The sequence below is a fragment of the Dermacentor albipictus genome, chromosome 7 (assembly GCF_038994185.2).
Source record: "Dermacentor albipictus isolate Rhodes 1998 colony chromosome 7, USDA_Dalb.pri_finalv2, whole genome shotgun sequence".
Classification (NCBI taxonomy): Eukaryota; Metazoa; Arthropoda; class Arachnida; order Ixodida; family Ixodidae; genus Dermacentor; species Dermacentor albipictus.
In genome coordinates this window covers 21,745,941-21,770,328 of record NC_091827.1, presented here as the reverse complement: position 1 = coordinate 21,770,328, position 24,388 = coordinate 21,745,941, and the positions used below count along the sequence as shown (strand labels likewise).

Sequence of the window (24,388 nt, the reverse complement as noted above, 5' to 3'; positions counted from 1 at the left end):
TTCCGGATAAATTTTGACCTCTTGGGCTTCTAATTAAAACCCTTTACGGGCCAATTATTCCTCTGGCCCATAAAGGGTACTGCAGGAAATGTCCGACAGCGCGAAAAGCAAATAACGAAACTATTCTAAGAAATGCGAGTGTCAGTGTGGCTAATTACGTAACTTGTTGACTTAGCGACGCAGACATAAATGTGCTTCTCTCTGACGTTTCGCAAAGTCCCACGCGTCGCGTAACGGTGAGGTTAGGCCTGTGTGCTGCGTACTTGGAGCCTGCTTGCTGCCTAATGTATATCACCTGCTTTGGGCGGCACCAAAATGGTCTTCAAATAATGTTTACCTAATTTCGCGCCATTATGATTTTGAATTCAGAATTCTGAAGAACCACACGCTGTTTACATACTGCTTGAGTTGTTGGCAGTTCATGAGCAGTATACTTCAATTCATTGACAAAAACTCCAGTTATAACTTTTATTTTTAGTTATAGCTTTTATTTTTTTATTTTTTATAGCCGCGACCTCGCGCCCAACACTGACACCATGGCGGGTGCTTGAGCACTTCGATTTTTCGACCACATTGCCGTCTGTTTTGCACTGAAACTAATTGCTATATGTTTTCATAAACATTTTCGTCCACGATTCATCACGAGTAGTCTTATATTGATTGTGGGGCACAGGCCCCGTTCAAGCCGAATCTTCGAGTGTTTAGCTCGTGCCCTATAGTCGGGTACAACTTTAGAAGGCAGCGGCATCTGCCCCTCAAAGGTGGGTGCACACGACCCTCTAGACTGACGTCATAAGCTGGATGCCCGGTGACCCCGCCGACGGAGAACATGGCAGCCCGCTGTTTCAACTAGGCCGAGTTGCGTCAGCGGGACTATTAACGAGTTAGCGTTAAGGACCCAGTGTCGCAGAAAACCCGGCGTCGGCGTCCAGCGTCTACCGTCGTTTCGAGAATGATCATTCCGAACCATACCTACCCAACCACGCAGGCCCTCCGTGTAGCGCAAAGAAGTTACTGAACTAAATTAATTTCTCAAAATAAAATGTATCAGAAAAATTGTAAAGTGTCACTTACACACAACCTATAGACATGACAGCCTCGGACTGTAATTTGTATATACGAGAAAATATAATTCTGTTAGGAGGAAACACAAGCACAAACCCATTTTAACGCGACAGCGTTTTTCAGCTGCATTTGAGGTCTGTCTGAATAGGACCGGCGCGGCCTCCTCGGTTCCTTGCACACCATCAGAAAAGAGAACCACAAAGCTTGCCTTCGTGCATATAGCGTTCGCCGCCAGCATTTCCCGGTAAAGATTACGGTCATCATACTCTGCAGTTGCCGAGAAGCGTGAGAAGCACTCAGGGATCTTTAAATACTATCGTGTTCCACTCTTAAAGATGTTCTTCAAATATTTTTCTCGAGACGCGGAGGCGATGCCGAAATAAAGGTGATTTGAACTGTGATTTTTTAAATGCGAAAATCCTATTAAAAGCTACATTTGTTTTTTCTGTGTTCCTTACAATACAATACTAAAAACGAAAGCGCACCATTGTACTGCAAATCTTGTTTATTTGTTCCTGTTTAATATCTATTGTCCTACGCCTCAATGTTTCGTTTTAAGTCTGGAGTTGATTTTCCCATGGCGATTGTCTATTATGTGTCTTTCCAGTCTTCGAGACTTACGTGCCTTTCAGGCACTCAAGCTACTCAGTTGCTTTTCGCCGGGAGCTTCGCCCCTCATTGAATGAGTCGTAAACGTCTGCCAACTCCCTTCCTCTGAAACTTCTTTTTTTTCGTGTAAATTGATTCCAGTGATTCACTGTTGCCCAGGCCACATTCTGATGCGTAGGGTTTAATCTTTGAGCAAATTCAGGCTCAAAGATTAAACGCTGCCAGGTCAGATCAACAATTCCCCACATCATTTCTGTCATTCACCTTCAAGCTTAAACGAGTTGACCGAGGATACGCTTTGTCGCGCTCGAAGATGACGATCTGACATCTGTAGTGAAATGCGTGACGTTGCTTCTGCAATGTACAGCTACAACAAAGATCATGTACAGTTTGCCCATATCCTATAGAAACTTGTCGAAGCGGTACCGTCCGCGTTGCACAATGCAGGATTTTTGTAAAAAAAGCTGTTAGAACCTGTAAGAGTGGTCGTGTCTGCGAGGCTTGTCGTTAATGCTCGTCCGACAATGTGTAATAATTTTTCATAATCATGACCTCACGTGGCTGGCATCTACCAAAAGCATCGCTGTGTAAGCATGAAGCCTGTGACAAGTTCAAGCGGCAAGAATTTCACAATGTGCGGGGAATTTAACGTCACCACGCTGACTAAACGAGAAGTTGTTGACGTTTGTGGACGTCTTTACTTATCACGGTACTAGAGGGAAGCTGAATGTATCCACCATTGCACAATAAATGGCACCGCGTGAATCCAAGTGTTTTACCTTGTGCTCTAATAGATTTGAGCGCAAAAAAATCCTTGCTCGTCACATTCGATGCGACCCTCGTGTATATTCAGCAATGGAAGCGGATTATGTTTGTTTGTATCTTTTTGTAGTCGTGAAGAAAAACATACTAACGTCATTGACGGGCTAAAAACATTGTAAAATCATTTACACCCTTGAAAATGAATAATGGTGTAAATCTGCCTATAACTCACGCCCTTACGCTCAAAAAGTGGGTAAGCTTAGGATGGGAGTTATAGGCAGATTTACTCCCTTTTTTTCGTTTGTAAGGGCGCAAATTATTATACAATCTTAAACATGTTTGCACCCTTTGAGGTGTATCTCGTCCCACAACAATAACCGTCAGCTGTCTTGACCGCACCCGCCGTGGTTGCTCAGTGGCTATGGTGTTAGGCTGCTGAGCACGAGGTCGCGGGATCGAATCCCGGCCACGGCGGCCGCATTTCGATGGGGGCGAAATGCGAAAACACCCGTGTACTTAGATTTAGGTGCACGTTAAAGAACCCCAGGTGGTCGAAATTTCCGGAGTCCTCCACTACGGCGTGCCTCATAATCAGAAAGTGGTTTTGGCACGTAAAACCCCATAATTATATATGTCTTGACCGCCTATCCTTTCTTTAACGCTGCGAGCCCGGTACTTCAAAGTCACAAATGGTGTGCGCGTTATTAGCGTGACACAGCACTCTCGACAGGAAACTAGCGATCATGGCGTTTTCAAGAAAGGAAGCTCAAGCAAAGGCAGATGACGATTATTGTTGTGGGACAAGTATGCACCCCAAAGGCAGGGGCGTAGCCAGGGGGGGGGGGGCTTATGGGGCTTCAGCCCCCCCCGAAAATTTTTCGTGCTGTCCATGCGCCGCTGACCAAAGCGACCCCTGGCACCGGAAATCACTCTAAATTTTGTCTAGAATGTCTTTTTCACGCTCGAAAAGACATTTAACCGCGAAGATTGCGAACTCGGGCTGGATTTCGTGGAAACGCCCATACACCGGTAGTCACATAACGCCAAGCAGTTTCATCCGAGCACAAAGTTTCAAGGGCGCTTTGGTGGTGAGCGGGCTCGCCGCGGCATCTCAGTGAGGCCACGCAATCTGTGGAGCGCATGGATATCAATTGCGAAACTTTATGGGTATAAATCTCATAAGCTCTTGATGTGAAACGTGCATTGACATTTCCAAAGTTGTGCTTTAAATTTTCAATTGCGGAACTTTGTGGGTTTAATGTTGTTATAAACAATTGACGCCAAAGGTCCACTGACTTTTCCAAAGTCTTACATCGGAACATACAACGAGACAAGCCAAATCAACACACTAGCAGACGAGTTGACAAAGCACGCAGCGAGGTCCAATGAGACGATGTGTTGGGGTGCTTCATTTGTGCCGTCATGTCACATAATGTGGGACATAAAAAAATATCAACACTTTCTTAACCTACGCCAGAACATCCATGTCAAGACACTAAAGCTAGCCAAAGTAACTACGTTCTTATTTATTTTTTCTGCTTTGACTTTTTCTCGCCGAGGACACATTGAGCCTCTTCAATTTTTTTTTTGTTCTCGCTACCCTACCCGCGGGCTGCCAGAGCGAGCCAGAGCGCATATGTTTTTCTCGTATGGCCCCGACCACCGCGCGGTGCACTTTGGTGGGCGTTCGGTTTGCTTTGGCCGAATGGATTTTCACCTGGCAGAGTTTTGGAAGCTTTCTGGCTAGCAAACGAGGAAAAAAAAAAACAATAGTCGCTCGCCGCCATCACTGTGGGGACTCGAAGGATTACACCGCGTTCCTTGAGCGGAACCTCTCCGGAAAGTCTTGTTTCGCCGGTGTAGGATACTGAGCAGTATGCGTATGGTTCTCAGTGGGCCAATCATCTCATGTTTTCTTTGGTATTAATTTCGTAGCCCCATTAGGTGCCTGATGTAGGCATTCGATTCTGGCCAACATACTTTCCTATGTGGTTTTTTTTTTCATTTCGGTGCCTCCGCTCGAAAAAAAAATACATTGTTGCGGCGCAGCGAATTGTCGCATGGTGAAAGTTCGGTTTCGATACTTCTTTTGCGGAAAGTAATGGGCAACGCGACGCTTCAGTTGCCGGATACATTTATTATATTATTGCGAAAGCAATTATAAGGACCCTCCAGGTGCATTCCTGCCGTCGCCGTCGCCCTCATGTTTCGTATTAAGTCCAAGGGTGATAAAATCGTGACCACGCGCTGCATGCTGTATGTGCGAGTGAAAGCGAAGGAGGGGAGGTGGAATGGGTGAGCCGACGATGGTGGCTCAGTCTTGTGTGCGCAAAGGAGAAAAGCGGGGAGCAAGCGCGCCGCCTTCCGTCGCGCGCAATACATCGGGGGGAGTGGATGGAATGGGGGCGGAATCTAGGATTCTGTGAATATATGATTGTGCAACATGTTTATTTGCCTTGTTTGACGCATTACATACAGTTACTTTTTCTTACATACATAGACTCATTGGAGACTTATACGTATACTTAAATATCTTGTTGCGAGGTTTTGTGGATATATGCAGTGAACTTTGTTTCCAGTGACACTTTTTTCTCCTTTATCAAGCCGTATTTTCGCATTTGTATATCTCATTGTATCTTTGCATTTCTAATGTACGAGGGCGAGTCAAATGAAAGTGCGCCTACCCTAACCGCGCAATAATGGTTCGGTTCATTATCTGCGAGGCATGCGCGTAGGAGAACGGCATGTCTCATTTACAAAAGTGACACGCAGGTGTGAAGATAAATGTTCTTTAATGCTCTCATACACTGGGTTGAATATGGTTGCGTCACATAATGGACACTTCAAAAGTTGAACAGCTCGGTGTCACGGAGTTTTTGACAGCTAAAGGTGTTTCCAAAACAGAAATTCATCGCCGTATGGCTGCCGTGTACGTCGAACATTGCATTTCATTGGCCACTGTGAAGCGTTCGAGCAAACAGTTCAAAAAGGACGTGAAAGTTGCAAAGACGATCCAACACGAGGCCAAAGCCATCGTGGAATCACCCCCCACACAATTTCAAAGGTTTGTGAGCTGATGAAACAAGAACGGAGGATAAGCATCGATGAACTGGCAGACCATCTGAACATCAGTCACGGTTCGCTTCACGCCATAATTCATGAGCTTCTCGGTTATCGGCTCTTTGGTGCGCAATGGATCCCCAAGATTCTGATCCATCGCGAGAAGACGGAGAAGTTTCGCGCTGCCTTGACTCATCTGATCGGGTATCACAATGAGGATGACGACTTCTTGTTTGCAATTGTGATCGGGGACGAACCTTGGTGCCACTACTACGAGCCTGAAACACGACGACAAAGCTTACAGTGGAAACATTCGAATTTACCACGCCCAAAGAACGCAAAGACCATAATTTCCGCTGGAAAGGTGTTGTTGACTTTTCTTTCGGTCGTCAGGGTCCATTACTGATAGAATTTGCTAAATCTTGAGAGGCTATCAATTGTTTCCGATATTGTGAAACGCCAGAACGGCAGTGTGTCGCAATCAAGAACGAACAACGTGGAAAATTGACGAATGGGGTCATCTTGTTCCACGACAATGGCTGTCCCCACGTCGCTTATGTGGTCAATACAAAACTGGCAAAGTTCAAGTGGGAAACGCTGCAGCATCCGCCATACAGCTCAGACCTGTCACCTTGCGACTTCTACATTTTGGGGCAACCGAAAAAAACAGCTCAAGGGAACCAGATACACACTTTTTGAAACAGCAACCCAAGGAGTTTTATAAGACGGGAATCATGCGACTCGTTAGTCAATGGGACAAATGTCTAAATTCTCATGAAGACTACTTTTAAATAAAGTACCCCGTTGTTGGCTCACATTCATTTGACTTGCCCTCGGATATCTTGCAGAATTCCTGCTTTTTATACATGCCCTCTGTTGCGACTATGATTTCGGTGCAATTACTCACGATACACGACCGGTGACAGCTGATTCTGCGTAATACATTAAAAGAAATTACAGCGTCATTGAGATTTTTCACTGGCCATTGCATATATACAAGGATGTAAGCACGGTTCTTGAATGACAGTTTCATTACCATATTTGTCCTGAACTTGTTCAGTTCATTGCCTTTTAATTTTTCATATCAGTGGCATGCACTACTTTCCTGGTTTCCAACTGATATAGTTCTAAAGTTCGTGTGATATTTTCTTTACTTAAATAGACAAAAATATGGAAGCATTGATATCAGTTATTTTGGGCAAACGTTTTGGCACATACGAGTATATTCTTTTATGAAAAAATACATATTTTATTGTCTTGACTGTGCGTAGCGTTCAAGAATTCGTTTGCAGCATTTTTGGCAATGACAATGCAGTTATTATTCATGGATTTGATCCCTTGATAAATTGTTTAAGAGGAAGCTTTAGCTCGGGCCCAATCCGACGCGGCCTATTCAAACGCTTGTAAAACGCAGAAACGCTTTTCTTAGATAATCCTGCTAATCGCTATTATTGAAATTCCTTGCATTTGAGAGAGAAAGTTAAATCCTAGTTCTGTTGGAAACACAACTTCGATTTAGGGCGTGAATTTTGTTTAAAATATTTTGAAAAATTCGAAAGTTTGAAAAAATAGAAGCACGACGTTTACAAACTACTAGCTATGCATGAAGAACAGACATTGTGGTTCTGTAAACGGCATCTATTATAGCAGTCAAAGCGGACAAGTTTGCTATGTCAATTTGTATCTTACGTGAATTGGTTAGTTGTGTACAAGGGTTCTGCACAAGTCGTATTTCCACAATACTGAATTTTTTTTTGAGATTCATGTGTAACATATCCATTTTGTCCGCTGTAGATGTACTATTAGATGCAAGTCACAGAATTGTGACATTGTTTTTCATTGTTGAGTCACGTAGTTTTAAACTTGATAGTATCATTTCCTGGAAATTTTCGATTTGGCCAATTTTTAATAAATAACTGACCACCTAAATGAAAAATTCGAAACCAGTAGTCACTCGAATTAAACGTTTTCTTTTAAATGCAACAAATCTCCTCAAATTTGGTGAAGTGGTTGCAGGGAAAAACGAATTCCCCTTCTACATGTATTTAAATAGGAGCACCCGAACTAAAGCTTCCTCGAACAAAATTTCTGGCTACGCCACTGGCCCCATGTATATATATATATATATATATATATATATATATATATATATATATATATATATGGGGCCACTGGTGTAGCCCCCCCCGAACAAAATTTCTGGCTACGCCACTGCCCAAAGGGTCCAACTGTTTCAAGAGCGCGCAGTGAATGGCCCGATCAACCAACCTTTCTTCGGGACACCGATTTGACCTTAGCTATGCAAGCACGATATCCCTCTTCCCTTGCAAACGAGAAACCCGTATACACCGCAAAGCGAATTCTGTCCCGTGGTGCGCATGCATTTATTTGCATTCGATATTTCAGTGTATAGCGCTCTTTCAAATGCTCACCTAGAGACACGAGCTGACTTTCGCGGAGTTGTTGCTTGCTGAAATTCTTTCAATTAAGTTTTTTTCTTTCTTTCCCAAAATTTCCCAGCTACATACGGGCCGCCAGCCCGTATGTAGCTCGTGCACGCGGTAGCAGCTACACAGGCGCGCCTCGAGAGAACCGCACCGCAGAATGATTACTTTCAGAGCATGTGCCGTCTCGTCAGTGTTTATGAATGAACATAATTTATTGATAGGAAAGACAGAGATGTCGACCTGAGCTAGTGCGCTCTAGTCTGCTACTTTGCGCTGGGGAAGATGGAAGGGGAGTGAAAGTATTGGGATGGATGATGATGATAAGAGAAGTGGTAAGTGCTTATGTACATGAGACAGTTGCCTCGCTAGAGCCGCTCGTCGAGCTTGATGTCCTGCAGGAACTTCAACAATACTTTTGTTGCACGCACTGAAATTGCAGTGTCAGGCCATAGCCCGAGGATAGCTTCCTCTCGTCAGTGTTTAAACGTCCTTAGTTGGGTTCCTTTAAACTTGTGCACGACTTCCGAGGCTCCAAGTCAAGTACATATACACTGCCCTGATGATCACCCTAAAATAATATCCCCCACTCTTCCTCTCCCCTCACTTTTCGTTTTGGAAATCGCAGAAGGCCGTCTCACCCAGTATCTTGTGACGCCGTAGTACGAACTCTTGGTAAGCGTGCCACCCACGACATGTCTCAGCTTCTCCGGAAGGCTCGTGTCTGGAAGATCAACGGGAAAAAATTGTGAGGGGAAGAGAGTGCTCGCAAGTCCTTTCATTTATATATATATATATATATATATATATATATATATATATATATATATATATATATATATATATACACGCCGCGGTCGCTCGGTGGCTATGGTGTTAGGCTGCTGAGCACGAGGTAGCGGGATCGAATCCCGGCCACGGCTGCCGCATTTCGATGGGGGCGAAATGCGAAAACACCCGTGTACTTAGATTTAGGTGCACGTTAAAGAACCCCAGGTGGTCGAAATTTCCGGAGTCCTCCACTACGGCGTGCCTCATAATCAGAAAGTGGTTTTGGCACGTAAAACCCCATAATCTATCTAATATATATATATATTGTGTGTGTGTGCGTCATGACTGTGATCTCAATATGTAATTGCTAAAGTGTTAAAAAGTCGCTGTTTCGCCCGAAAGGCGAAGCATTGAATGCGGTAGCAAATTATTAGACAACTATACGAAGTAAGGACAATAGTTTTATCTGCCATATAAGCTTGCAAACATTCGCTTACTAAATAAATTAACAAGCGTCCATGGTGTCACGCGCGCGCAAGCACAAATGAACACGCCTCACTCGATGACAGCGGACACTCGCTGTCAACACGCTGGCGTGAGGAAGCCTGGAGAAGTAAGCGATCCGTCGTTTTAACGCGACAGCGTTAAGGAGCTCGTGTCGCAGAAAAGCCGGTGTCGTCGGTGTCGGCGGCGTCGGCCGTGAGCGATAAATCTCAGCGGGCACTTCATGAATAAAAAACAACTTGCAAGATGGGCTGAGTGGGAATCGAACCAGGGCCTCCGGAGTGTGAGACGGAGACGCTACCACTGAGCCACGAGTACGATGCTTCAAAGCGGTACAAAAGCGCCTCTAGTGAATGCGGTGTTGCCTTCGAAACGAGCTGTTTATAAGGCTCAGGCGTGCGTCGCTTTTCCTTTTTTTTCGAAACGCCGGCGTGAGTTCGAGCGTCAGTTCCTGCGTCCACCGTGAGTTGCTTGCTCCTTGGTGCGGCACAGTCCACCGAGAGTTTATGCGGTAGAGGTATTCACATATGCAATATGAATATGAATTACAATAGCGATGTAATTATATAATTTTTACAGTGAAGTTGTTAGCCTCTAGTTAGTCGTCATTTTTCATGTCGTCCGTGGACAAAAACGTGGGCTGATCCCGGAGGTAGTGCAATAGAGACTTTTAGCGTGTCCGCTATTCCAGCAAACCAGGGCGGTTTTGGCGGATTACCGGATGGTCGGCGGCGTAAACGTGAGCGGCCGGAGTGGTGCAGCCGCCTGGTGTTGTAGAGCTCAATCAGACAAACATAGAACTAAAATTGCAGCAACCTACTTTCATCTGCTTCGCTGCTGGTGCAAATTTTCGGCAGTGGCGTAATTGGGTTCACAATTATACCGCTGTCGAAAACATACACCCCAGCTAAGAAGAATATGGAGAACCAGCGCTAGAATTTTCACGACACCTACAGCGCCGCCCTGGCGGTCAGAAGGTTCACAACGAAGCCGCTCCCGCGGACGAAAATTGCTACTGGTAGTGGCGTTGCGTGCGCTGAAAGTCGAAGGAAAACAAAAGGACGCCGACGATACTGTTGCGTATACAAGTGCCGCAACTACGTCGGGATGAGGGAGGATGTATCCTTCTGCGTCTTTCCATCTAAACCCTACGAACAAGAACGGAGGCGGCGTTGGATACAAGCAGTCAGACGAGCGGAGTAAGTTTCTGTCTTGTCGCCCTGTCAAGCGGTGTCGGGCTGGTTTCTAAAACGAATTTCGCGTGTGTGCTTGGTTTATTCGATAGTGAAGACGGTCAGCCGTGGCAGCCAGTACCAAACAGCAGAATTTGCATTTGGCATTTCGTCGGAAACAAAATGAGCAATAGCATGCACCATCCGGCATATGTACCAACCATTTTTCCTTCGCAATACCACCGCCAAGCCCCTTCCAATGCCACCGCACCAAGCGAACGATACGAAAAGTAAATATTATCCATTCATTGCCAAGAATTATGTGGGAGGGAAGCTGCCTTGTAATACGAATTGTGTGCGCATACTGCTGGCGCACGCGTGACTAAGCCCCCTATGTGTTTTTTAAAATGCGCATGCGGATGAGGACTCGGCGCTGAGATGCATCCGGTAAATTTATGTAATTAGTGCTAAATGTAGCCAGCGTTGTTACGGATCTAGCAGCGGAGCACTCAAACCCTTGCTGGCGCGAGTCAGCGGATGCGATAAAGCTTTCTTCCATTGACTGCAGTGGCGAAGTAACATCAGAATTTTTTATGTCTAGCCAGAGAAATATGGAAAGTCTTCAAGACAACTAATACTTCCGAAACCATAGCGCAGCACGACCGGAGCCATAGCCGCTAGATTTGCGAGGCAGGCTGCTCCGCACGCATGACAACGGCGCACGCGCAACCATTAAAGAAACACACGTGCTCGCCGCGACACACTGTGAAAAACATATAAAGCTTAAAAAGCTTCTTTCGTCATTCCTTCACTTGATGGCGCAAGCTTCTTTACGAAAACTGTCCACTTGAAGCGGCGCGAAAACGGAAACATACAAACTATAATACGGCCGCGCACGTGTGTGTCGTCTGGTCGAGCGGCTGGGATATGCCGCGTTTCGTCGCCAGGACGGCGTGCAACGCACTCTTTTCGACGCGCCGCCTATCCAGCGCTGGTTCCCCATAGTAATTGGCCCTGTGTTCAGGTGGTTGAACTTTTCACCACCAGTTGGCGCCACCAATCTGGCCGCTCACGTTTACGCCCACGACCATCCAGTAATCCGCTCAAAACGCTCCGGTTTGCCCGAATAGCGATACGCTAAAAGTCTCTAATAGCGGGCTGACGCGCCGTGGAGGTGAAGCAGGATTCAAGGATTCAAGCAGTCAGCAAATTGAAGCGAACAGTGCACACATTGCTTGGAGTCACGCATACAACATACAGAACGGCATCCTTTTCAATAAAGAACAAGCACGAAACAAGCATCCGAACCGCATAGTTGATGATAATAAGGTGCTCCGGACAACAGTGCGAGGCACGTAGCGCTGCCCATACACGTTCCCGGTAAAGATTACGGTAGCGCAAGCTGCCGCGGCAGCTGCAGCTTGCAACGTGAGGAGTGACGTCACTAGCCTTTCGTATATAAAAGAAGCAACCTAGGAACTGGTTTCATTGGTGTTGCAGCACCGCAATGCATGTCGACGCGCTGTCAAAATTACAATTACTGTGAGTACTACCATTATTCTAAAGCAACAGAGCATTGCATACTCCACTCAGCAGTTGTAGTGGTGGTTTTCAACAGCTTCGTTGGAAATTCACTTTCTCAGAGCCGGAATGGCAAGTCTTTTCTTTTTTCTTTTTTTGAAGCGCAAGAGCTTTTAACAACTCGACCCTCCTGAATAGGTTGCCTGCACCAACCAGCTTCCGGTGTAAGAATTGGACGCGCTGGATATCAATCACGAGCATGCACACAACCAGATGCGAACACACTGCATCTTATTTAAAACTGTCTCAACCCCAGTAAAGAAGTGCGCGACAAGTTTTGACTTCTAGTAAATCTTAAGCTCTCTGTAGACACTGCTATTGAATTACGTTCTTCTCCTAACATCTAATTTTTAAAAAAAAACTTACTCGCAGTGCGAGAGTGTTTTCTTATCTCTGACATATGTACTCAAAGCACTTGACGGCAAGGGGTTGAGAATCTCTAGACTGCATAGATGATATATTAACAATATCTCTCATTCTCATTTTAGTTTATGAATTTACAAGGAACATGCTGCAATCGCAGGTTTGAAGTCAGCATAGAGTTTTCTTATTGAACCGATAACTGTACGAGTTTCAGCAAATCAGCATGTCAATACCTCTAGCGATAATCATTGCTGTTCTGGTTAATATGTCTCTGCATATTGCTTTTGCTGCATATTGCAAGTTGCTTTTTCAAGGTCTGTCACCCAGTTTGTTCCTGATGTTGAGCAAGATAGATGCGTGTCTGAATGTCTCGACTTTTGCGCTCACTCTTCTTCGACTCGGAATAACACTTCGCCTGTGAATTCTGTTCTTCAATTTTTGGAGAGGAACTAGCTCACAATGTGTGTGTCGGATAAGGAAAGAATTTTTGTAGTGATGCCGGTACATGTGTTTGCGGAAAATTCTGAAGAGGCAGTTTCGAAGAATTTTTACCGGAGTGATGTGAACGCACCTAAAGTTAAGCAGCAGGCACTTGCGATGCTACAGGATAGAAATCTGGAACGCCTGACGTCTCGAGTCAAGAAGACTAAAGGTTTAAAGCTGCAGGTATTTTTTTTTCAGTTAAAACCCATATACCATATTTCCCATTCAGGGCCATAATTTCTGAAAGGGGGACATGGCAATTTGTAATTTCGGGGTATTTACAAGAACAGCTTGAGGCTCTTAACGTTGTTGGCCATTTTTACGTTAGCAGCTCAGACAGCATGGTTAAGTTTCTGAAAACACAGAATCCTGGATCATGTTTGGCTTTTAGTATAGACCTTGAAGATATGTTTTATTCGCTGCCGCATAATGAGCTCAGGAAGACTGTCATGTCCTGTGTAGTTAATGATAACGACGAATCCAAGTTTGTTGGCAATGGCGGTACATCTCTGAAAAGTATTTAGAATTGTCGTTTTATTTGCGCTTTATGTAAGTTCAATCAAAAGAGAGCACGTTCTTACAGAAGTCGGGAATTTGTACAGAGTTGAAGGTGGCCCCATCCTTAAGCCATATTTTCTTTTGTCAAGTTGATAATTGTGCTGCCAGTAGATTAGGAAGCTTGGCCCTTAATGCCTTTAGGTACGTTGATGATTTCTTGATCATCACTGAAAGAGAGAACCTAAATAGTAAAGTAGCTGGTATTTTAAAGATTTTTCAGGAAAGCGGTAAGGTTCAAAATTTACTTTTGTGTTACCTGCCGAAGATGAGCTTCACTTCCTGGCTATTAGAGTGAGGTTTCGGAAGGACCATTTGCGTTTAATATGTAAGCCTCGTTCGCCAAAGGCGCTTTAAAATTTTTCCTCAAGACACTCTAAAATAGTAAAAACCCGTATTGTTTACGCCGCACTGTGTGCGGTGTTACAGAAGACATATGAGCATTCTTTGAGAGAGTGTTTGCTTGCCCAGATTCAGAGATTACAGAATACTGGTTACCCGGCAAGTGAAATCTTGTTGGCCTGTCATAATCTTATTAACTTGGAAAATGATACTCATAAGGTAAAGAGAAAATCAAGTGATTCCACACTCACTGAAAAAGAACCGGTGGTAGTGCCATATTTGCACAAATTTTCACATTGCTTGAAGAAGGAGGCTAGTAGGTATGTGGTACGTGTGGTCATGTCCACTTCAACAAACTTCGTACGATTTGTTCCCGTTTACACAACAAATTATTGGGTCATGGCAAGGAATTCAGTTTCTGTTCCGAGAGGTTAAAATATATATACGTTATATGTAGATCTTTCGTTGTGTACAAGTCCTCTATCATGCGGGAAGATTTATGTGGGCCAGTCCGGCCGCCGCGTGTAGATTAAAGGAGCACTTGTCATGATTGAAAGGTACGGGAGCTTTGCACTTGCCTTTGCATTATAGAGAGATTAGGTGCCGACCGTTAGCGGAATAAACTGTTAGTTGGTTCTGGCATAAAGAACAAACCACAAGGGAGACTATGGAAGCTTTTCATATTGATAGGGAAGAATAAATGTACGTTAGTAGACCGTCTGTAACACTTAGTAAGAAAGAATTGAGATATATTGAAGAAATTAAGTGTTTCGCGGTAGATTGTTGCTAAGTCTGATAGGGAAGTTTTCTGTTGGGTTTGTGGTTTTCTTATGTTTTAACGCACTGGTTTGTCCACGTAATGCCGCCCTGATGTTTTCCACGTGTGTTTCGACAAGGCACCAGGATAGCTCCTAATACGCATGCACAGTCGCTCAGATGGTGTCATGTTGTCCTGTGTCGGCATGCGTATATAAATGTGACTTTCCTCAAAATAAACTTCAGTTGTGAGTCAGCGCCAGTGTCGTGTTCTTCTTTTCCTTCGGCCTTGTCTGTTTAGCGCTGTTGAATTCCGAAACATGAATTACCACCAGCTCGCACAAGTTTCTATTCTAGTGGCTAATGGGGCGAGAACGAAACGAGAACACCCGGGCATCGTTAAAACGAGTTCATTCGGGACAACCAGTCAAAACTTAGGAAAATGCTGTCTCTTGCCCATAACTCCTTATACAGGACTGCATTACATATGCTAGTTACAACCCAAACATGTTACAAAAGAAATATTACTTCAGATTTCTAATGTTCGTTCCCAATGTCACTCAAGCTGTAACTTTTTGTGCGCTGAAGTTTAATTTGTCATTCTAATAGTGACGTTCAAAAGGCAAATACAGTGCACCATGCACTTGGTTGTCATCTTGTGGCGCTGAGACAGAATGACATGTGCTTTTTCAACGCCAGCGGTCCGTGAGTTCCGCGGCGAGGGTTTTGTGGCGCCTCGAGAGATGGCGCCACGCTACGTGACCAGGCGTGAGCGGCGTGCCGCGGTTGGTTGTGCGATGGTTCTGAGTAATCTTCGTAATTTCTCCAACCAGGCAATCTGCTTTGCTGGTCGCCATTTCATGCTTAGATCTGCTCTCGATTACGGGAGAGCCAGCATTTTGTGTCCATCGATTGTCGCTTGCGTCATCGCAAAGCCCAGGTGTCACTGTAATTCACGTTTAATGAATTCTGGGCATTGGCAGTTACGCGACAGCTACAACAACGAACAATAGTAACAATAACACTGACAATTTACATGCGACCGAGACTCGTGCGTCAACTTGTAAATCTTGAACTTACTGACTTCGCTGGTGGCGAAATGCACCATTGCGTACGCGACCACGGCAATCCAGACGAACAAGTGCAGACAGCGGGTCGCGCACCTGTAAGTTGAAAAGGAGAACTTGAAATACGGTTAGGAGGTCGCCCCCCTGTCCGTTTACTATAGTTGCCCAAAGGCTTGAACTCAGAACAATACTAGCTGCCCTATATGCAACACACATAACAATGTCGTACTCTTTATATATATATATATATATATATATATATATATAAAGTGCTCGTTCTGCTTACGTGCGTCGCATTTAGGATAGGAACGCTCCAAGTTCACGGTTTTATCGTTACTCTTTTTTCGTGGCTGCGTCGTGCTGTCGCAGACTTCACAGAACGGCAGTGTGAAAACTAGTTTGTTGTGGACGCACTCGGGTGGAGGATGTCCGGAGGTTTAAAGGTAAAACACTGCTGCACAATTTGCGACTGGAGTTTGCTGGTCTCTTTCAACTGACAACAGCGTATTTCATATCGTCTCCTATTTCATATTTCATCTCCCGCGTGGTCCCGATGATAAGATGCGCTGCAACTTCTGAATGGACGAGGTACTGCCTTGTGAACTTCTCATTAGAGGAGACACATGCTGTCCCATAATGCGCGATGCGCTACCAACGAGCGCGATGACGCGCTTTCAGTACTTCGTGAGGTGGCCGCAAGCTCTTGACTTTCGGCAATCTCCGTAGAAAGCCCAGTTGGCGATCCGCAGCTGCACTGCAGGATCCGAGATGGACACCGCTACCTCCCAGTCCAAAGAGTTTTTATAAGTCGGAATTCCGCCCTAGGGTTTAACTCGGGGCAGCCGCTCAATATATGTGCAAGGTCCGCTTTATGGGCGTCGCAGTTCTTTCATTTAGGTGAGAAGCAGCCCGTATACATTAGTCAATATTTGTAATGAAGATCATTGGACCCTGGCCACCATACAGCGGGGACCCTGGCCTTCTTCTCTCCGGACTTGGGCTTGCCCGGATACCACGTCTCCGGACCACCGAGCTCTGGCGAGCACTGCTGTTTCTCCAGGACCCGACGGCACCACCGGTCGGCGATCGGCTCCGCGACAGCCACAAGCGTCATGCGGCCCCCACTTAGCTGCCTCCAGGACGTCCGTTAACAAAACGGAGGCAGCCTCACCCTTCCCCTTTTGCAATAATACCCCTCCCTTTCCACCGCAGTGTTTTCGGCGCATTTTAATGTGGAATAAACGTGGTTTCATTCATTCATTGGACCCTTGCCGTTCGCGTCGATGGCAGAGAAGGCCACAAAAGCACTCTTGAAATACCTCAAGTCGACAAGTCTTGGGAACCCTGTGTAGACTCGGTGCGAACCTTCCACTGTGCGCGAAACTGTGCTCTCTCTCTCTCCTCCCTCTCTCTCTTCATCCCCATACCCCCTTCTTCCAGTGCAAGGTAGCAAACCGGACATGCGTCTGGTTAACCTCCCTGCCTTCCCTGTCTTCTATTTCTCTCTCTCTTCTCTCTGTAAGGGTTGGGAAATTAGCCAGTCTCCAGCTGTATCCTGGTGACCCATTGCAGTTTATCCTGGCAGAAGAAAGAACCAAATGATTAAAAGAACATCTGACAAAATAAAGTTGTTTTTTCTCTCTTCCTTCATACTTAGTCTCCGAAACATAGCCCCGACAGCTGCAGATGGACCCGCTCACAGCTCAGAAGCTTTTGCTCTGCTAACGTAAACGTGGATACCATATTCGCAGTGGGAATGGGTTTAAGCGAAGCCTTCACTGGTGTATGCGAAGAAGTCTCTTCTCGTTTACTGTCCATTTGCAAGCATAGAACTCACGGCTATGTTGGGCACATTTTCACCGGGCAGCGCCACGCTTAACATAAACTTGATTGTTTTGCTGGAACATGCGAATCACACGCATGAAGAAAAAGGAATGGCGATGATGGAATGACCACGACGGTATGACGACGATGGTTTTTGGTGACGTCACCTTCGGCCGTCCTCGTGACATCACTGCGTCGACGTCTCACAGTGTCCCTTCGCATGAACTGCTGTTTGCACCTCGGCTTAGACTGTGAACGGTGTAGCACATAAACATAAACATTGGATCGAATTAAAAGTGTGACCAGTATGGCGCATAAACGTTGACATTGCGTGCGATTACATGTTGCATAGATGACGATAAAGCCAACTGTGCGCATCACCTTTAGTTTTATGGTATTTAAGTTACCGCTTCAAAGCTTAGGTTCGTATAAATTCGCGTAAGGGCCGTACTTTTTCTTTAACAAGTTTGACGAAGTGCGCCCCTCCTTAAACGGGACCGAACCTTTTGGTCGAAATGGTACCGGCCAAGCGGGCGACTTTTGCACGCACCGGCTTTCGCCATCTAGTAGCGGCATGCGGAAGTACGCAACGCGCGAAGATTCGCCCAAGCACGCGCGCGGAATCAGGCCACCAAACGCAATTGCTTCTGCGTTAGAAATTCTTTTTTCAAATTTTGGACTGCCAAGTTGGGGGTGAGGCCCTTACACTAGCCTATGCGGTATTCCGACGTGTATGTTGAATCTGCACAATGTTTATTATAGGAAATCTGAGAGGACGGCCAAGTCAGGATGTTGACCTTCTACGCAGCGTCGGGGAAGGAGAGTAAAAAGAGAGAGAGAGAGATAGCGGAACGTGCTGATGATGAGGACGACAATAGTTTTATGATTGAACTTTAGCTGCGAGGACTCTTCGAAGTCCCAAATAAGGACCCCTATTTTGCAAGAATTTGATGACAGCTTTGAGACCATCACGCCGACGACAAGGGTTCGGCCAAGGTCCCAATAGAACACTGGGGCTGGGGGGGAGGGGGGGGGGGGGTCACGAGGAGATGCACAGAATAATGTCTCCAACAACGCGACGAAGCTGGTATTATTGTGTCTCGTCATAAATCATAAAGCAGTAACGTCAAAGACTGGGTTAGTTTGTTCTGCAAGATTCATTATGTAGCAGCGCTGCACTAGACGAGGACATTAACCGAAGACTAGACAAGAGCAAGCGCTATCCTTGCCTCTTATTGTCCTTGCCAAGAATGCCGCCAAACAGGCTGCTGCCCTTGCCAAACATAACATTACACACACCTGGCTCATTTGTTCCGCTGCCTTTTTTTAGTCCGATTTTTTGAAATTATAGATATGAAGAGCGATATACGTGCTTCCTTAGGGCAAAGCTTGGGGAAATTAAACGGAATGCTGGATTCGTTGTTAACTTCAGAAAAAATAATGGTAAATGTGCTGCTGAAATTGAGCGCAGCACTGATTTCTAATAAAATGATCGTGCGAAAAAGACGTGAGGCAGTGCAAGCGCGCTTTCGCTAAGCGTGATCACCTAACCTTTGCATCGGAGAGAGTTCCTGGTGTCCAGAGTTCCTCGCGCACTGTTCTTCGGCCATCACACAAGTGTTCCGACACGAAGAATCACTCGAGAAACCTGGCAAGTCGCCAACTTGTTGCGTCTATACTTCCTCGCGGAAACCGATCACTTGTCGAGCATTAGAACACTACGCCCCAGGGTGCTGCGAAGGCGATGAGAAGCTTGATTGTGTCAGAGAACTGTGCAGCTGTTAGCATGGCAGTCATTTCGAGAGAATTAATCTAATGTGCCGAGTGGGGCTTTTGTTGCGTTTTTTTTTTCGACACGTCATCAAACTCTTGAAGCTACGACGGCCAGCTGTCCGCGTCCGTAAAGGTTAAAAAGCGATGGAAAATGTCTACAAAGACGCAAAACAAAAAGACGCGCGGCGGCAGATCGACGATGCCGGCATTTTGCATCCCCGGCGAGCCTTCTGCGGACAGATGCATGTGGTTCCTTGACTGCAGAAAAATAGTGTATTTAACAAAAACACAAGGAGTACAGCAAACGTACGAATTTTTATGATCGTTTGTAGAGAAAGCGATGCCCAGCACATTTTACTTTCTTTGTTTCAATTTTTTTTCCTTCTTTCGGCAAGGCGCAGCAAACAGAAGCCATGCATGCCATTTCCCAGTTGTTAAACGCGACGTCGTCACATATACTCCAGCACTAAAATGTCGGGGAATGGTAACCCGAAAAAGGTCGCGTGAGCCTAAGAAGCATTCCTCCTGTGCTAGAAAAGCAGCGAGAACATCTTTTGTTTCCATTGCCCGAATGTTCCTCCGCCTGTCTAGGGACTCGGCTTAGTGTGTCAAACTCAGCGGGAACGAGAAGAATGGGGGTTAACCGAAGGGCCCGATTTTTATTAATCGTATCATGAGAAGCCGACAAACAAAGGCACCAAGGAAAACATATGGGAAATTACTTGTACTTACTCGTCTAATTAAAGAAATGATAAAATAATGGCAATGAAAGTGGTTGAAAAAGCAAGTCGCCGCAGATGGGGAACGATCCCACGTGTTCGCATTAAGCGTGCGATGCCCTAAAGCTCAATGGGAGGCGCAACCCTGACGCTATTAACAGCAGCCCAGCAGCTACGAAGAAATCGCAAAAAATATTTGCGTGCTTCCTCGGGCGTATGTTTTCTCAGACTGAAGAAATAGTTATGGTTCCTGTCTAGAAGTGCTGCGACTGAGGTTATAGTTGGTTGCGCATTGTAAATGTTCAGTAAGTGAGCTGTTTTGTAATGCACGACTTGAAACAAGAAACTGAATGAAGAACGAAATTACTGTAGATTTCAAAGATTGGACTGGGGGCGAAAACGAATTGCTAAAAAATATATTATATGCGCTGCCTCCATTTTTGAATGAATTAACACAATAGAACTATAATTGATGTTTCAAGAACTACGGAATGAAACCTTAGAATTTATTTTTCTCTGTGTAAATAAATCATTTCCATTTCAGACGTAACCAATCACCACGCTACTTTTATTTCTTTAAATTCGCGTTAGTTCTGGTGTGAATCTGCGCCTTTTGTTAATTTTTTTTTCTTGCCATCTGATTCATATGTGGTTCCACATTTAGTAGAGCGTCGCGCCTTTGCTTCCATCGACGATTGCATTGCACTGAGCGTGCTGGGACAAGCTGATCTTAGGGGCAGCTTTTGCCCACAGCCTATATCATTTTTTTATGGAAATAAAATTGTATTGTATTGTATTGCATTGTATCGTAATGTAGTGTATTGTATTTATATGCTAGTCACACGCATGCAAAACAGCACACATAGACATCCAGAAAGGTTCCTGGCTACGTAGACTATAGATAATAAATCAGTCAATCAATCAATCTTTATTTTGTGGGCCCAGGAACCTTCGGACGCCTACATACAGGCGCACAAGGAAACAAAACAAAATGTCAACAGATAAAGTAACTACGACCAAATGTTATGCGATAAAAATAGATTGAAAATGAAGCAGCCAAAGAAGAATACGATAAACAGGTACATAAAGAGCAACAATCCAGCAATAACACAGAATTTAGAGACATAGTACAGGCGTTCACAACAGGTCACACATTTAATAAAGGAGCTTGAACGCCAGATATATATCTTGCGAAACGATAGTAACACGGGTATTGTAGACCAGTGGTTGCAGAAAATAAATGTGAGGGAACTCAATAAATGTTGCTGGCACATAGACAAGCCTAATATTTTTACCAAATATCGTTTTACAGTACTGCACAACAAAGCGATAATGTTTTGTTTTGTTTGTTTTTTCGTAAGCTGTATTTCACAAACCGTATTTCGTAAAGCGTTTCATATTCGCGTGTGAACACATTTCCAGAAGGGCTGCAGAACTATGGTTGGAGTAAACAGTGACTGAAAGAACGGCCATACCGATACCGTGGAAACAGGACAAATTCACACTGGTATTTAAAAATTTAATTGTGGGGTTTTACGTGCCAAAACCACGATCTGATTATGAGGCACGCCGTAGTGGGGGACTCCGGGAATTTGGACCACCTGGGGTTCTCTAACGTGCACCTAAATCTAAGTACACGGATCATTTCGCATTTCGCCCGCATCGTGCGCTGTCTTTTGGTGAACATTTGGACGTAATAGGTTGCGACGCACTTTTTTAAATATACTATCAACTCGGCGCTGCCATCGTCAAGAACAAAATGGGAACACTCTTGTGTCATATCGCAGGACACTGCGCACGAGAGCATGCGTGATGGTGGCCTTCACAGACGTTGGTGCGATGGTTTTGCATGTTGTAAAAAGCAACCATCTTCAGTAGGCACAAATTAAGGACCATGAGCTAACACAACAGAGCGTTTAAACGCGATACCGGCGTTTGCGAAATGGAGGACGGATAAAACAGTTGAATGACCAGCCAGCAAGATCCCATTCAGTTAATATGACCAACTCTGGACGAAAAACTTCCCGTAGCACCCATGCACTGAAATCGGTGACCGAAAGGAATCCTGGGCCGGAATAACGTAAAATTGTTCCGATATGACAACTATTAAATGGCGCCCAGGAACAAGAAACGCCGAAACTACCGAAACCACGCACCGGAACCGCTGACCGAAACTTACGACAAATATATATATATATATATATATATATATATATATATATATATATATATATATATATATATATATGTGTGTGTGTGTGTAGGGGCGAAGTGGGGCGGAGACGCGGCTTCGCGGCATATTCAGCGTAATTTCGCTGCGGGCGCTGAGACCGATTGCACGCGTACGCTCCTATAATGGTGCTTTATTTCAACTGCAGAGTTATACTGACACCTTTTTCCTACGTATACTTATTTAATGCATGGGTTATGCAACATGACATCTTCGATTTTGCTGTCGTTGTCAAGTGCGTCGTCTGCTAGCCAGCGCACCTTCGTTGCACGGACGCCCAGTTTATTATTTTTTTTTTCTCGCAGAAAGTCTGTGCAGTAAATGTTGTTATAGTTTTACTTGCTTCGGTTCGCCCACGGCTCTTGTCTGCCGGTACCAATTGTAGTTTTAGTCAGCTAAGCTGCTATATTTAACACTGTTTCTAAAAGTAACACGTAATTTTTGTCACAGAAGCCGCCTATCTGCAACATGAAGCTACGCAATGAAAATGTATTGTTATCGTGTCATTTTACGTGCGCTTCTTGTTGGTAGAATATTGATCAGGGACAACGATCAAAGATAACAATATTACAGTGAAATAAACCAGGTTTATTAAGTGCGTCGCGCAAAGAGATGCAGATGAGCGATGCGCTTCGAGGTAAACTTTGCTTGCTTTGGGGCGCCCTCGACTGTTGTCGGCCGGCACCAGTTGTAGTTTGAGCCAGTTGAAGTGCTATTTTTAACACTGTTTTCTAAAAGTAACACGTAATTTTTTGCCACAGAAGCCTTCTAAAGGTGCATAGGCATATATATATATATATATATATATATATGAGAGAGAAAAATTATCATATATTTAAATGCGCCACTTGGAAAAGTGAAAACTCCCGACTGGAATAAGTGTGTTTCTTTTAAAAACTGCACCAACCCCAGGTGAACCAATCGACTTTCCGAGAAGAGGAATCAAGGAGTTATTGGATGTTGATATGAACAACAGCGTTAGGGATAAGAATTTGGCTATGTACTCAAACCGAATCGGGGAGACCGGTAAGTTTTTACTAATGTAATCTCCGTGGCTTAATTGTCTGCCAATCTACTGCAACGTGCCAACAGGTGAAATGTAGTAGAAACATATAGTCTAATCGAATGGTATTTGCCATTCAGATCATATTCGACTTCAGAATCCACTATTAAAAATTATCGAATAGCCGTTTCCATTCGAATGTAACGCATAACAGCACTGTTGAAGTCTCGAAGGTGAAAGACTGATGCAGTTGAGGACTCTTATTCCGAATGCTTGTACTGCTAACTGTCATGGCCGTTGCGCAGAGGCGCAACAGTTCCTGAGAGAATTGACGCGCGTGTGCTAATCAGTCCCGCTGAAGACGTTCCTAGCTGTCATCCAATATAAACGTTCCTTTTTGTGGCAGCCAGTAAATCTGCTAACCTCATTCAGGGAAGGAAAACATTTCTTGACAGCCTCACCATATCTGTAACCCATTAAAACTGGGCGCCCGATCTGGTACCACACTTATCTTCTTCAACGCGAACTAAGAAGCTCTACAAATATGTGTACGTGTATGTGAAGCATGCCGTTCCTTTAATTGCTTCATTAATATCCTTATGATGGTGCGCCGGATAACCGAAAGCTACCGTTCATAATGCAGAAGCTGCTTAGTTGAACGGTCGTACAGTTGGGAACTGCATTTCATTTAGGTATGACATATAAGATAAGCGTAATATGTTTTTATCAGAAATCAGATTCCAGAATAATTTCTTTCGTTTACACCCCTAGAAAAAAGCCGAAGGCCGCAGCTACCTTCTTTATAAATTTCTTTTTTTTTAATTAAACAAATTCTGGCGTTTTACGTTTGGCGATATGAAGCTCGCTGTTCACTTCTCACCGCCTGGGGTTCTTTAACGTGCAGCTGAACAGAAGCACGCGAGTGTTTTCCCATTTCGTTCCCGCCGAATTCCGCGACCTGGTTTAAACCGTGAGCTCGACTTAGCAGCGCAATGCCATATCTACTATGTAGCCACTACCACGCTGCCTCTCTCTCTCTCTCTCTCTCTCTCTCTCTCTCACTCTCTCTCTCTCTCTCTATCTCTATCTCTCTCTCTCTTTTTTTTTGTTAAGCATGGACTGGACAGAAAGTTTCACACGACTTACGGGTCAAAGATTAGCATATATAATGGCTACCTAAAACTGTTTTCGGCGACCGAGGTCCGACCGAAATAAAAGAACCCGAACCAATTATTCCGCATTCTGTTACGCGAGGAAGATGGAAACATGAATGGGATGTGGCACTGCAGTTTTTTTTTTTTCTGT

The 24,388-nt window shown here is 44.8% G+C and overlaps 1 protein-coding gene across 1 annotated transcript in view; it reads right to left on the bottom strand.

Annotated features, from left to right (window-relative positions):
• LOC135897543 (protein-cysteine N-palmitoyltransferase HHAT-like) overlaps window positions 1–19,161 on the bottom strand; it is a 36,593-nt gene extending 17,432 nt beyond the window's left edge. The window contains exons 1-3 of the mRNA XM_065426187.1: window positions 18,910–19,161; window positions 15,548–15,630; window positions 8,582–8,664 (exon numbers count right to left, since the gene is read on the bottom strand). Coding sequence (XP_065282259.1) covers window positions 8,582–8,664; window positions 15,548–15,630; window positions 18,910–18,968 — 225 coding nt within the window. The 5' untranslated portion in view covers window positions 18,969–19,161. The remainder of the gene's footprint in view (window positions 1–8,581; window positions 8,665–15,547; window positions 15,631–18,909) is intronic.
• Window positions 19,162–24,388: the final 5,227 nt, after the last annotated feature.